The following is a 13,530-nucleotide window of genomic DNA, read 5'->3' on the forward strand; positions in this document are numbered from 1 at the left end:
ATGATGGCTGTTCTAAAAACCAAATGTCATGCAGTTTATACAGTAGTATATTGAGTTTATAGTATGATGGTTATTCTATAAACCAAATGTTGTGCAGTCTTCTCAACAGTGTATATTGTATTGAGTTTATAGTATGATAGTTCTGCAATCTTTTCAATAGATTTCATCTAATCATGTACAATGATACTCCATATACAACACACACTTCAGTGTTCAGTGTGGCAGAATGATCCTAAATTCTTTAAATTTCACCAATTGTTATTCAAAATGCCACTGATGTCATCAATTGTTATTCAAAATGGCCACTGACATCACAATTGTTATTCAAATGTCTACTGATGTCATCAATTGTTATTCAAAATGACCACAGATTCCATTACTACTTTGCTCATTTTTGAACCGAAAAGTAATTTATAAGGAATAAATTACAAATAATACAAATTATGAATTTGAGATCATACTTTCTTGAAAAACATTTTCCTTAAATATTGATTCATGCAGTGTATAACAAAATCATGTTAATTCAACATATAAACCTCATGTATTTGGTTTCTATAGATAACTATTAAAGTGAGAATGATTAAACATATGAGTTTTATTAACAAAGACAATACAAATGAGAAAATAGTTTTGTGTATTTTTTGTAGAATGTACTAGAAATTCTAAAGAAGCTTCCATCCATCCATCCCACCCAAGTAACTGAAAGATGCGCCATTATATGATGGGTTTCTACATTTTAGGAATTACTGGTATGTTACAAATACAAAGCAGCTACATGTAGTGGTCCTCCTGCAACACATGTTCAAATTTTGTGAAAACTAGATACGTGTGGGACCCATAACTAAATACTATGCATCACACCAACCACCAAAGTTTAAATAATGTTATGAACATTTAATGAACAAAAACACATTACCTATTACAGTGAATGTTTTTTTTTTTACTGACTATTTAAAAAAGTATGAACATTTAGCAGTCATGAATGAGACTTAATTGAAACAAATAAAATGACTACCAGTACATGCATTTAACTATTGTAATGTTGCACATATACATTATATTTCTGTGTGTGAATAAAAAAAATTGTTTTTGCAGTTTCAATTATAATTTGTATGAAGTTTTTACATATCTCAATGCAGAAAGTCTGAACCATGTTATGTCATTTGTGAAGAAAATTTAAATGACTGTTGAATTTATTTTGAGAACAATGTGCACTGTGATTGTGGATGAGGCTCTAATAAATTTGTGTTTTAATATATGATTTGACTTTTTTAATGTACAAACTAAAATATAAATAGCATTCATTCTCCCTTTAACAAGTATAGATTGGTTTAATCAAGAGGTCGACAATTTTTACTAAAAAAAAAAATAAATCATTTTAAAGAAAGGTGCCAGGATGTTGGTTGGCTAGAAGGCTTGACAAATTATAGACTTTTCAAAATTTCCTTGTGCATTGGTAAATATCTTCTTTTATTGACTAGTATCATTTGATCCACAGTTGTTTAAAAACCTAATTATATATTAAAGATTCAGTATATGATACGCGTGCAAATAAGATATATACATTTGTTTTTTTGATTAATTTAAATATCTGGTTCTCAAAACTATTAACAAGCAGCCTATCGGCTGAGATAGCTCCGCTGTTAGCAATGCACATTTCAATTCAAGAACTGAAGACATCATTAGAAAATGAACAATATGAATAGTATCAAAGCAATCGGACTTACAGTTTTTAACAAGAAGTCGAAAATATCACTTTTTACCAAAAATTACAAAAATATTCACCAAAATTAGAGAACTGAAGATATCATCACAAAATGAACAAATCTGAGAGAGGTCCACATGTAGTACCTATATATGTAGTATCAAATCAATTGGACTTGCGGTTTTTAACAAGAAGTCGAAAATATCACTTTTTACCAAAAATAACAAAAATATTCACCAAAATTAGAGAATTGAAGATATCAACATGAAATGAACAAACCTAAGAGAGGTCTACCCAAGGTACATATACACCAAGTATCAAAGCATTCAGGCTTGTAGTTTTCAAGAAGAAGTCGAAAAAGTAAAACATTGACACGGACGACGACGGACAATCACTCATATGATAAGCTCCGCTCGACAAAGTAGACAGCGGAGCTAAAAAAAAAAGATTGCACTTTTTTAACTACATTGTAGGTACAAATCTATCTTGAATGTTAAAAATACATTTCAATTAGCGGGCTTATGAATACTAAAGTGATTATTTTAAGTGGCACAAGCCCTAACAATTACATTTGTATTAACAAACATACATATGTTCATAAAAAAAAAATACATGTAAATACTACTGACATTGTATGACTTGTGTTGGCCAGAGTCATTCATCTTTCTGTTCTATTTTCTGATGAATACTGTCTAACAGTGCCAACTCGTCTGTTCCCCAATTCTCCCAGACAGTGATTCGGAATGCATCTTTTGCTGCCGTACTTGCCCCATGTAAACATTGGTACTCTTGGGATACAACCACCCTATCAATTTCCGTGGATATGATCTGATGTACACTACCAGCCCTGTAGCCTTTGATAGATTCAGCTGACAGAACCGCCAAAACCTGGCCATATTGGTAACCATGGCGACTATCTGGATTGACACAAACAATGACAACATCACCAATACTTCTCCCAATCCATAATGTGTCTTTGATAGCTTTGATTGCCATCACTGAAACTGTCCCAGCAGCTAACTCTTGTCGAATGTCAACACTACTTTTGGATCTCATGGCATTGCGTCTTCCAGTCCGTTCTTGTGATCCCCTCTGAGGAAATGAACTGGTCAGATTTGAATATCTTTCAAATTCATCAGTCTGAGACCCTGCATCACTGCATGGGTTGCTAAATCGCTTAGCCTCAGCTGATGAAACTTCATCTAAAGTTTTCTTAATCACTTTACCAACTCTGACAATACCGCACTCGAACACCTCTGTAACGCGATGTGTCTTCACATCAACCAACACTAAAACTGAGGAACTGCTATTGGAACACCACACCCCGTCATACCCACAATCCATCTGTTCAATGACCTCCAACCTATCCAGTGCCGGATGACTTATCTTGTGTTCGACCAGTAGCAGTTTGGTGTTAACAGTTTTAATAATGCTCCCACAGCCGACCCATAACTCGTTCTTCACTAGCTGCACACAGTTGCAGGCCTCCTCCTCTTGACCGATACTCAATATCTTGGCTATAACCCAATCATTTTGATCGTCATGAGCATTCCAGCTGACTCTCATTGATACGCTTTCTTCCACACGTCTTGAAAACACAGTCACAATGCCTTGCTCCTGCGCGGCATATACTCGTTGTGTTTGTCCACTCTAGAAACAATAACAAATGAGATTAAAACTAAACAGTTACATTAAATCTGGTGAAAGATAAAGATCGGGCACAACTAGGGAGAGTAAAAAAATTGTTGCTAGTACTTTGACCTTTAGTCATCCATCAAAAAACTAATGTTTTGAAGATTTATAATATCTTGAATGTCCAACAAATACACAACCAAATAACATTGCTTTTAAAGTGACAATAGCTGTGATTTTAAACATTTTTGGTGTAAATGTAACCACATAAAGATCACCAAATCTTAGCAAAATAATGTTTTAGACACAAATGCATGGGAAAATTGTTCGTACACAAGGCTAATATCACATAAAATACGATGTGAAAAATTAAGAGTTGAGTAGTCGCCATTTTGTTGAAATCTGTCATGGGGTATGGGCTGTAGAAAATTATGACTCGTGACGCACACTATTATGGGAAATGACACATAAAATCATAAGTCAAAGGCTTAGCCCCTCAAGATGGTTATGTAATTGATGGTGATGTAATTTTCGCCCAGGGCAGGGCACCCAGTACGTTGTCATTTTTGCCAACTAGCAGCCATCTTGTTTTTTCAAAATGTATTGTTGACATGTTTTTTTTTCTCTTCAAATTATACATGTAAGAATACATGTTCATGACAATTAGTTTCACAATCGGATCAAAGATGGTTGACTGCCTGTAATCTTGCTTTTTGACCATACTACTATGCCTGGACAAATTAAATTCAGTTTGGATACAAAAAATGCATGAATGACATATCCTGTTTAATTTCTGATCATATATTTCGATTTTGGAAGAATCGTATATTGCATCTAATTTATGTTGATACTACACCAGCCAATTATTCACTCTCAATTACTAACTATGCTTTTGGTTCATATTACTTTATTTTTGGCATGAATAATATTTCTCCTAATTCCAACGGGGACTTTAACAATGACTTGTTTTTATTTATGTGTTACATCTTTATTCAAATTAATGACAATGGTTTGGCAATATAAACCATTACAAACGGTCAAAAAAATTTACAAATGAAAAAAATTGTCTATTTTTTCAAAAAAGACCAAATATGAGTATGTGCTAGTTGACATGTAGGCCCTCAACGAATCAGCGAATCTGCAAAGTTCATGCCTTCTTGCAATGAATATTCATGTTGGTGGTCATGGTAACAAACAAATAAACTGTGCCGTGAATGGTTACTCTTTGATCATTGTCACTATCTGATGTTTCTGCAATTTGATTGGTATCGACAAAAAATCATCAACGGAAGTGAAAAACTACATCGTTCTGTCAGGCGTGTGTTGGGTTTGAAGCACTGCAACTCGAGCAACCTGGTCAAGCAGCTAGTTAAATATGCTTTACAAAATATCATTAAAAGTAAGACAATTAATCACCTGTAATGTTTGTGTAGCAAGGTCTTTGATAGGTATGCGAGTTATTTTAGCCCATAGACATTGAGGCATACCAACATCTCTGGCTCCAAATACTTGGATTTCTCCACTCTGTTAAAATACAATTAATGAAAAAAACAAGATACATAATATTATGAAGCTGATTAAACTCAGATGTAGATGTATCCAAAAGGTACTTTCGCTTTTCGGGAATTCAACAAAATTTTGACATTACTACAATTCTATGACCTTTGTTTGTCTTGTTTTATTTCATGCATAACACATGATTACCTTGATTTGATACCTTTATTGTATTGATCAATACCCCATTGTGAATATGATTTTAATAAAGTAATTATTACATATTCACAAGATATTGCAGTGAACAGAAAATGGGTTTAATTTGTACTTCCTTGGAAACTACAGTTATCAAGTATACAAATAAGCAGCCTTTTTGACTGGAATAGCAATGCTTCATTATAAAATTAACAAATCTGAGAGAGGTCCACCTGTAGTACATATATGTATATCAAAGCAATTTGACTTGTAGTTTTTAACAAAAAGGCAAAAATATCACTTTTTACCAAAAAATGATAAAAATATTCATCAAAACTAGAAAATCAAAGATATCATCACGAAATGAACAAATCTGACAGAAATATACCTGTAGTACCTATATATATCCTATCACAGCAATTACAGAGCAAGTCGAAAATATAACTTTTTACCAAAAATATTCACCAAAATTAGAAAATTAAAAATATCATCATGAAATAAACAAATCTGAGAGGTTTACCCGAGATACATATACACCAAGTATCAAAGCATTCATCAGACATGTAGGTTTTGAGGAAGAAATGTGAATAAACTATCAGCATTTCTAACAACTATAAAAGCTTGTCATGTTAAATTATTTACTCCTGATTTAAAGTATTGTACTACCTTTATGTGTGTAATTTGATTCCGGTTTTGGTTTAACATTTAATTAATAAGTTATAATTGTATTGCATCCTAAGAAATAAAAACGTTTCTATCAGTTAATAGCAATGATTATAAATGAAGAAGAGTTTTTTTTAGCTCCGCTGTCGACTTTGTCGAGCGGAGCTTATCATATGAGTGATTGTCCGTCGTCGTCCGTCGTCCGTGTCAATGTTTTACTTTTTCGACTTCTTCTTGAAAACTACAAGCCTGAATGCTTTGATACTTGGTGTATATGTACCTTGGGTAGACCTCTCTTAGGTTTGTTCATTTCATGTTGATATCTTCAATTCTCTAATTTTGGTGAATATTTTTGTCATTTTTAGTAAAAAGTGATATTTTCGACTTCTTGTTGAAAACCGCAAGTGCAATTGCTTTGATATTACATATATAGGTACTACATGTGGACCTCTCTCAGATTTGTTCATTTTGTAATGATATCTTTAATTCTCTAATTTTGGTGAATATTTTTGACATTTTTGGTAAAAAGTGATATTTTCGACTTCTTGTTAAAAACCGCAAGTGCAATTGCTTTGATATTACATATATAGGTACTACATGTGGACCTCTCTCAGATTTGTTCATTTTGTAATGATATCTTTAATTCTCTAATTTTGGTGAATATTTTTGTCATTTTTGGTAAAAAGTGATATTTTCGACTTCTTGTTAAAAACCGCAAGTGCAATTGCTTTGATATTACATATATAGGTACTACATGTGGACCTCTCTCAGATTTGTTCATTTTGTAATGATATCTTTAATTCTCTAATTTTGGTGAATATTTTTATCATTTTTGGTAAAAAGTGATATTTTCGACTTCTTGTTAAAAACTGCAAGTCCAATTGCTTTGATACTACATATATAGGTACTACATGTGGACCTCTCTCAGATTTGTTCATTTTGTGATGATATCTTCAATTCTCTAATTTTGGTGAATATTTTTGTAATTTTTGGTAAAAAGTGATATTTTCGACTTCTTGTTAAAAACCAATAGTTCAATTGCTTTGATATTACATATTTAGATACTACATGTAGACCTTTCTCAGATTTGTTCATTTCGTGATGATATCTTGGATTCTATAATTTTGGTGAATATTTTTGTCATATTTGGTAAAAAGTGATATTTTCGACTTCTTGTTAAAAACCAAAAGTTCAATTGCTTTGATATTACATAAATAGATACTACATGTAGACCTTTCTCAGATTTGTTCATTTCGTGATGATATCTTCAATTCTCTAATTTTGGTGAATATTTTAGTCATTTTTGGTAGAAAGTGATATTTTCGACTTCTTGTTAAAAACTGTAAGTCCGATTGCTTTGATACTATATATATTGTTCATTTTCTGATGATGTCTTCAGTTCTTTAATTGAAATGTGCATTTCTAACAGCGGAGCTATCTCAGCCGATAGGCTGCTTGTTTAAAGAATAATTTGAAAACATCAAATTTGTTTTAGAAAATTTCATAAATGAGTTACCGGTATGTATGAAGTTTCCAATATTCTCAATCTTTTGAGCACTAAAATCAACTTCAGGCACCATTCACAGTCTGCTCTTAATTAAAAGAAACTAGAGGCAATGTCACATTTTGTTTGTTTGGTCCAAATTAGGAGAATTTGAACAAATTTACCCAAATTTAAGCTGGAAAAATGCTCAAAAGGTTAATCTGATATCTACAATATAGTGCTACTGATTTAACACTGACCAATAACCTACCTGACATCCAACCCAGGTGGCATTATCCAATTTTATTGCACAGTTAACTATCGACCCTGGATGACATTTCTCTGCCATTCGGACAATTCCATGTTCAGTATCTACTATAGTACACCGTCTGTCTTCGTTCTCACCGCACCAAAACCAAACAGCATGCGACGACGTACCCTGAAATTACGCAAACCTGTTGTTTTAAAACCGAGTCTCGAGGATATCAAATAGTGACCCCAAGTGGTAGGAATTTCACCTGCTTTTGTTTTAGCAGGTTTAGTAGCTTTATAAATTGTAAACACATTACAATTTCAAATTTCACTAATAAGAGAATATTATTTGAGTTTTAATTTCGGTTTAGTTTAGAATTTAATTTTAAATTAGCACTTTCACTTAATATTCACTTTCAGTTAATATTTCATTCATAGTATTTGAGTGGGATTATTTCTTTTGTAGTAATTTTCATATAAATTACTTGTATTAAAGTGAAAGTTAAAACCCATCAAATGTTAGTGCAAATATGGGAACACTTCCATGTTTGGCGATACATGATTAAGCAGTGTGGCCATCTTTCTATTATTACGGCAATTTAATATACAATCCAACCATCAACAAGGCCAGTCTTGGACAAACAACTACGAACATTAAATTAACCATGGCTCAGCCAAAGTTGCATCTGTTAGTAACAATATGCTTGACCTTTGGCCTTTCCATTGAGTCTGACATCAGTGACGATACTGCTCTGGATTTTAATTCCTGTTGTGAATTATTTTTCCTGAGAACATAAATATAAAAAAGTAATTCATTTTTACACAAATTTAAGTCATTATTCTACGTTCATCCATACAATTGTACCTGTATATGTGGCGGTGAGTACATCATATATTTGACATCTTTCATCATCTCCAATATTCTCTGTTGACAAAGAAAATTTGCGGATACCATCTTCCTGGAAATAGTTTTAGCGGAAGGTCTCAGTATGGGATTGGTATTCCAGCACTCCTTCATCAGCTTCTCAAGTGCAGGAAAATTAGCATTGATGCAATATTCTTTGAAAGTTGGTCGCTTGCCCTCTCTGACTGCTTTGGTGATGTCTATTGTACGTGCCAACTTCTGGAATGGCCTCATACCAGTTATTAGTTCGTAAAGTAACATGGCATAGGAGAAGATGTCAATCTGTGGTAAGACAAAAAAAATACCTCTGAATCAAAAGACAATTACCTACATTATGACAGTGACAGTGACTAGATACTGTGAAATACTTTATTTTAGCTGGAATAAATTTTCACTGAAGAATTTTTTTGGGTGTTTTGTATGGAATTTATTAGCACTGATATTTGATAAGTCGAGTTTAAAATAAAAAAAAAAATACTATTCGCTGGATTTTAATTTCAATAAACCATCCTTTTAGTGAAAATAAAGTATTTTACAGTATACATTTGTCATTTTAAGTCATCTTTTACAAAATAAATGTGCATAATTTATTTTAAATATTAAAAAAAAACTATAACTTGTAGGCAATGTACATTTGCACAAAATTATAGTATGAATTATAGAGAAATGCATAACAACGTTACGGGACAAATGTCACACAAATGGTTAAACTACAAACCAGAGTCTCACAGAGTATTGATTGAGGTGTTAATTGCTTTACAATGCTCCTCTGTACTGACATCTCAATGTTGATGGTTGCTTCATGAACTTGCATGACAAACAAAATTGACCCTATTCCTGATCCATTATCAATGGTAAAATTGTTGAATTAATGTTTTGCTATAGCTTACATACAGTAGGTTTAATGTGGTGCTATAGTTAAAGTTGAATTTTGATTTTTCAATCCTGAAATATCAATTATAAAATTTATTGTATTTTACTACCCTTACATATATTACTAGTATTATGATTCCTGTTTTAGATTGCATTGACATGGTTGTTTTTGTGTGTGTAAGCGTGTTCTCAGCAGCGTTAATGATATGCATGACTACAGGTATTGCCAAAATGGTGCGAATTATTATTCAACTGTGATGCGCAATATTTGAATTTGATATGAACGAAATTTGGTTCGTTTTACAAACCAATCATAGAAACTGTGGCCTTATTTAAATACAAAAGTTTCTACAATGTTACTAATTTGTTGATTCATTGTTTTATTTATTAACTTTCTAAATTATGGGCTTATTTTTCTCACAGTCATAAGCTAACATTATTTTCAGCACGGGAGAGGTGGTGCAGGGAGGTCAGGAGAGGCAGTACTGAGAGGTAGGGTGTGGTGGTACAGGGAGGTCGGTAGAGGAGGTGTAGGGAGGTCGAGAGATGCGGTAATGGGAGGTCGGGAGAGGCGGTACCGAGAGGTAGGGTGTGGCGGTGCACGGAGGTCTGGAGAGGCTGTGCAGGGAGGTCGGGAGATGCGGTACCGAGAGGTCGAGTGTGGCGGTACAGGGAGGTCGGTAAAGGCAGTGTAGGGAGGTCGAGAGACGCGGTAAAGGGAGGTCGGGAACAACTTTTGTGTTCTCTATATAAAAACAAGCAGCCTGTCGGCTGAGATAGCTCCGCTGTTAGCAATGCACGTGGCAATTAAAGAACAGAAGATATCATTAGAAAATGAACAAATCTGAGAGAGGTCCACATGTAGTACCTATATATGTAATATCAAAGCAATTGGACTTGCGGTTTTCAACAAGAAGTCGAAAATATCACTTTTTACCAAAAATTACAAAAATATTCACCAAAATTAGAGAATTAAAGATATCATTACAAAATGAACAAATCTGAGAGAGGTCCACATGTAGTACCTATATATGTAATATCAAAGCAATTGGACTTGCGGTTTTCAACAAGAGGTCGAAAATATCACTTTTTACCAAAAATTACAAAAATATTCACCAAAATTAGAGAATTGAAGATATCATTACAAAATGAACAAATCTGAGAGAGGTCGACATGTAGTACCTATATATGTAAATATCAAAGCAATTGGACTTGCGGTTTTCAACAAGAAGTCGAAAATATCACTTTTTACCAAAAATTACAAAAATATTCACCAAAATTAGAGAATTAAAGATATCATTACAAAATGAACAAATCTGAGAGAGGTCCACATGTAGTACCTATATATGTAATATCAAAGCAATTGCACTTGCGGTTTTCAACAAGAAGTCGAAAATATCACTTTTTACTAAAAATGACAAAAATATTCACCAAAATTAGAGAATTGAAGATATCATCATGAAATGAACAAATCTGAGAGAGGTCTACCCAAGGTACATATACACCAAGTATCAAAGCATTCAGGCTTGTAGTTTTCAAGAAGAAGTCGAAAAAGTAAAACATTGACACGGACGACGACGGACGACGACGACGACGGACGACGACGGACAATCACTCATATGATAAGCTCCGCTCGACAAAGTCGACAGCGGAGCTAAAAATAGTACCTGTATGTTTATAGGTTTTTTTCGAAAAATAATTCATCCATAAATTACTGATCAGGCAAGTCATCTAAAGCATATGCGATATATTTTATGCAAATTTGATACGTAACTGACCTTCTCATCGTATACCATTCCTGGCCTGACTTCCGGCGCTTGAAATCCTGGCGTTCCATCGCTACCCTGTATACCTTGGGGAGAGCTAATCCTAGATATGCCATAATCTGACACTTTGACATTGACAGGTGCATCAATATCAATGCTCCACACCAACACATTATCCGATTTCATATCGCAGTAAATGATATTCTTGCTATGCAGGTAGACAAACGCTGTGATCACTTGAAGTGCTATTTTGTAAGTCAGCACTCGGTCCAGTAATGTTCCATAAAAAGAACCTGGAATATTGTAATAAAGTCCTCGTTTTTGCTTCGTCATCTCATCGTCGAGAATTTTTGATAGGCTGCCCATGGGGGCTAACTCTAATGCAAAGCACATCGGCCGCAAATTTATACCAATTAATCTCACAATATTAGGATGATTGAGTTTACAGAGAAGCGAGACCTCTCCACGAAGCTCTTTAAATGCTCTAATGGCTGCCATTCCTGCAATTTCCTCTTTAATTTTGGATTGTGCTGCAATATCTGTATCACTTGTGGCACTATTGTGTGAACTCTTGCTGGAACTGGTAGAATCAGAACCACTATCAGGGGGTTCATCATAGAAGATGTCACTAAAAGTCCGACCTTGGGTGGCGTGCAATTGTTTATACGCAACATCTTGCTCTTTGTATCGGCCGACAAACACCTTAGCGGCTCCGCCAACACCTAAACAGGTATCTTTAGTTGCCTCAAAATCCAATGATTCTCGGGTCATCATTAAATTCTTGGGCAAATCACACAGCAATAGATCTGGAACAAGCATTGCTAACTGAATCGGCGTGTTCGGATGTTGTTCGCAAGTTATCTCATCGCTGTTCACGGCTACCATGGCGCACTTCTCTATGGTAAACTCGTAAGGATTCGGTTCAGCATTTTGATAAGGTAGACTTGACGGTTCTGCATTATCTTGACACAGCTGATCAATGCAGATAGGGCAAGGAATCAGACGCTGTGTTATCAGTTTTCCTTCGTTGTCTCTGTCTTCTAGACCTATAAAACAGATTCATCAGCTAAACTATAATCCACTGACTAAAGTCACTCCAACAAATGTCACTACTGTATTTGTATCACTAAATAAGTGTGTTCCTATGATCAAACTGGTCACAAAACATTCAACATATAACAAGCATCCAATCAGAGATCCCCTTACAAATATCAAACATACATACCAGGGAACCATTCTGTGATGAGGGCGTCAATTTGGTCCACAATGAAGCCCATGGCGGTGTAGTCTTTCCATTGACTGGCTACAGTGATATTAATACCTTGATGTCCACCAATATTTAGATGTCCAGCCGTTGGTAGTGTTTGAATAGCCGACTCTACAATGAAGTGACCTTTACTGTGAGTTACTACTATTCCTTCACGCCAATATATCATCTTCTTGTCTAGCAACTGGAAACCCCTCCGATGTTTCCTATAATAATAAATATTATTACCTCTTAAGTATGAGACAGTAAAAGTTATTGGTCAAAAGCTGTTACATGCTCACTCGTAAATATTGATATTGGCCTCTCCCAGCATATTTCTTGCCTATTTTTTGTGATACTGGCTCTGATGTCATAACATTCAGGTCACTTAAGATTGTTGTTGACGATAACAAGATTTGACGACAATTTTGAATGCATTTCTCTACTGATGGCTAATTTTGATTTTAACTTTTGGCTCCCACTTTCATCTCCCTTACTGTGTTTTTTTTTTAAATTAAACGATTAACAAAATATTATTGCCGCCAAAGGAAGTGTAAATGTTCACTCCAAAATATATCACCAGAATTTATTTGTTCTGAACTCTTAACCATGGACTTTGCAACATGCCTTGACTCATTCCAAGAATTCTGTCTTGATAGTTTTCCTAATGTACCAGCTTGTCCCGTCAATTCAGCAGGCATACTGGCAGCAACGGTCGTGTTCCCATCAACAAGTCTTTCAACATTGACAATAAGTCGCGTGATGAGTCGACTCCAGAAACCGCTTGGTATGTAACTCATCCTGTAGTATCTTTTCAGCGATGGCAGTACTTCAGGACTGAAACCAGGCTTCTCTTTTGGAAGCATGGATGGAATTAGCAAACTAGATCAAAAATGATAATATACAACATTAGATGAATGCTTCATGCTGTGAAATTGTCAAGTATGTGCAACACTATATACAGATTGTGACAACCCAAATAAAAACAAGCCATGCATGGCACAGTCCCCGTTAGTTATAAAATTTTGATATATAGTTTTGTTTATAGTAATATAGCTGGAATATAACCATGTCAGGAATATGATTTTTTAACATTAAAATGATTGACATTTGTATCTGATTGTCAAAAAAGTCCATATTGAGAGATATTGCTCTGGAACAGCATTCAAAATCAGCCATTTTGAATACATGTATATATATAACTTACATGATGTATAACGAATATATACAATTTGAATATAATCAATCAAAGCATTTAAGAGATATGGCTCTAGAAGCCCAATCATTAAAACAAAATGGCCGCCAGTCAACCATTTT

The 13,530-nt window shown here is 34.3% G+C and overlaps 1 protein-coding gene across 1 annotated transcript in view; it reads right to left on the reverse strand.

Moving 5' to 3' along the window:
* Nucleotides 1-571: 571 nt before the first annotated feature.
* Nucleotides 572-13,530, reverse strand: part of LOC100366408 (leucine-rich repeat serine/threonine-protein kinase 1-like) — a 39,403-nt gene continuing 26,444 nt past the window's right edge. The window contains exons 17-23 of the mRNA XM_078010637.2: nucleotides 12,754-13,095; nucleotides 12,193-12,440; nucleotides 10,980-12,013; nucleotides 8,290-8,610; nucleotides 7,444-7,611; nucleotides 4,754-4,861; nucleotides 572-3,355 (exon numbers count right to left, since the gene is read on the reverse strand). Coding sequence (XP_077866763.1) covers nucleotides 2,360-3,355; nucleotides 4,754-4,861; nucleotides 7,444-7,611; nucleotides 8,290-8,610; nucleotides 10,980-12,013; nucleotides 12,193-12,440; nucleotides 12,754-13,095 — 3,217 coding nt within the window. The 3' untranslated portion in view covers nucleotides 572-2,359. The remainder of the gene's footprint in view (nucleotides 3,356-4,753; nucleotides 4,862-7,443; nucleotides 7,612-8,289; nucleotides 8,611-10,979; nucleotides 12,014-12,192; nucleotides 12,441-12,753; nucleotides 13,096-13,530) is intronic.

This window comes from Saccoglossus kowalevskii, chromosome 13 (assembly GCF_978046115.1).
Source record: "Saccoglossus kowalevskii chromosome 13, keSacKowa6.1, whole genome shotgun sequence".
NCBI classification, from domain to species: domain Eukaryota; kingdom Metazoa; phylum Hemichordata; class Enteropneusta; family Harrimaniidae; genus Saccoglossus; species Saccoglossus kowalevskii.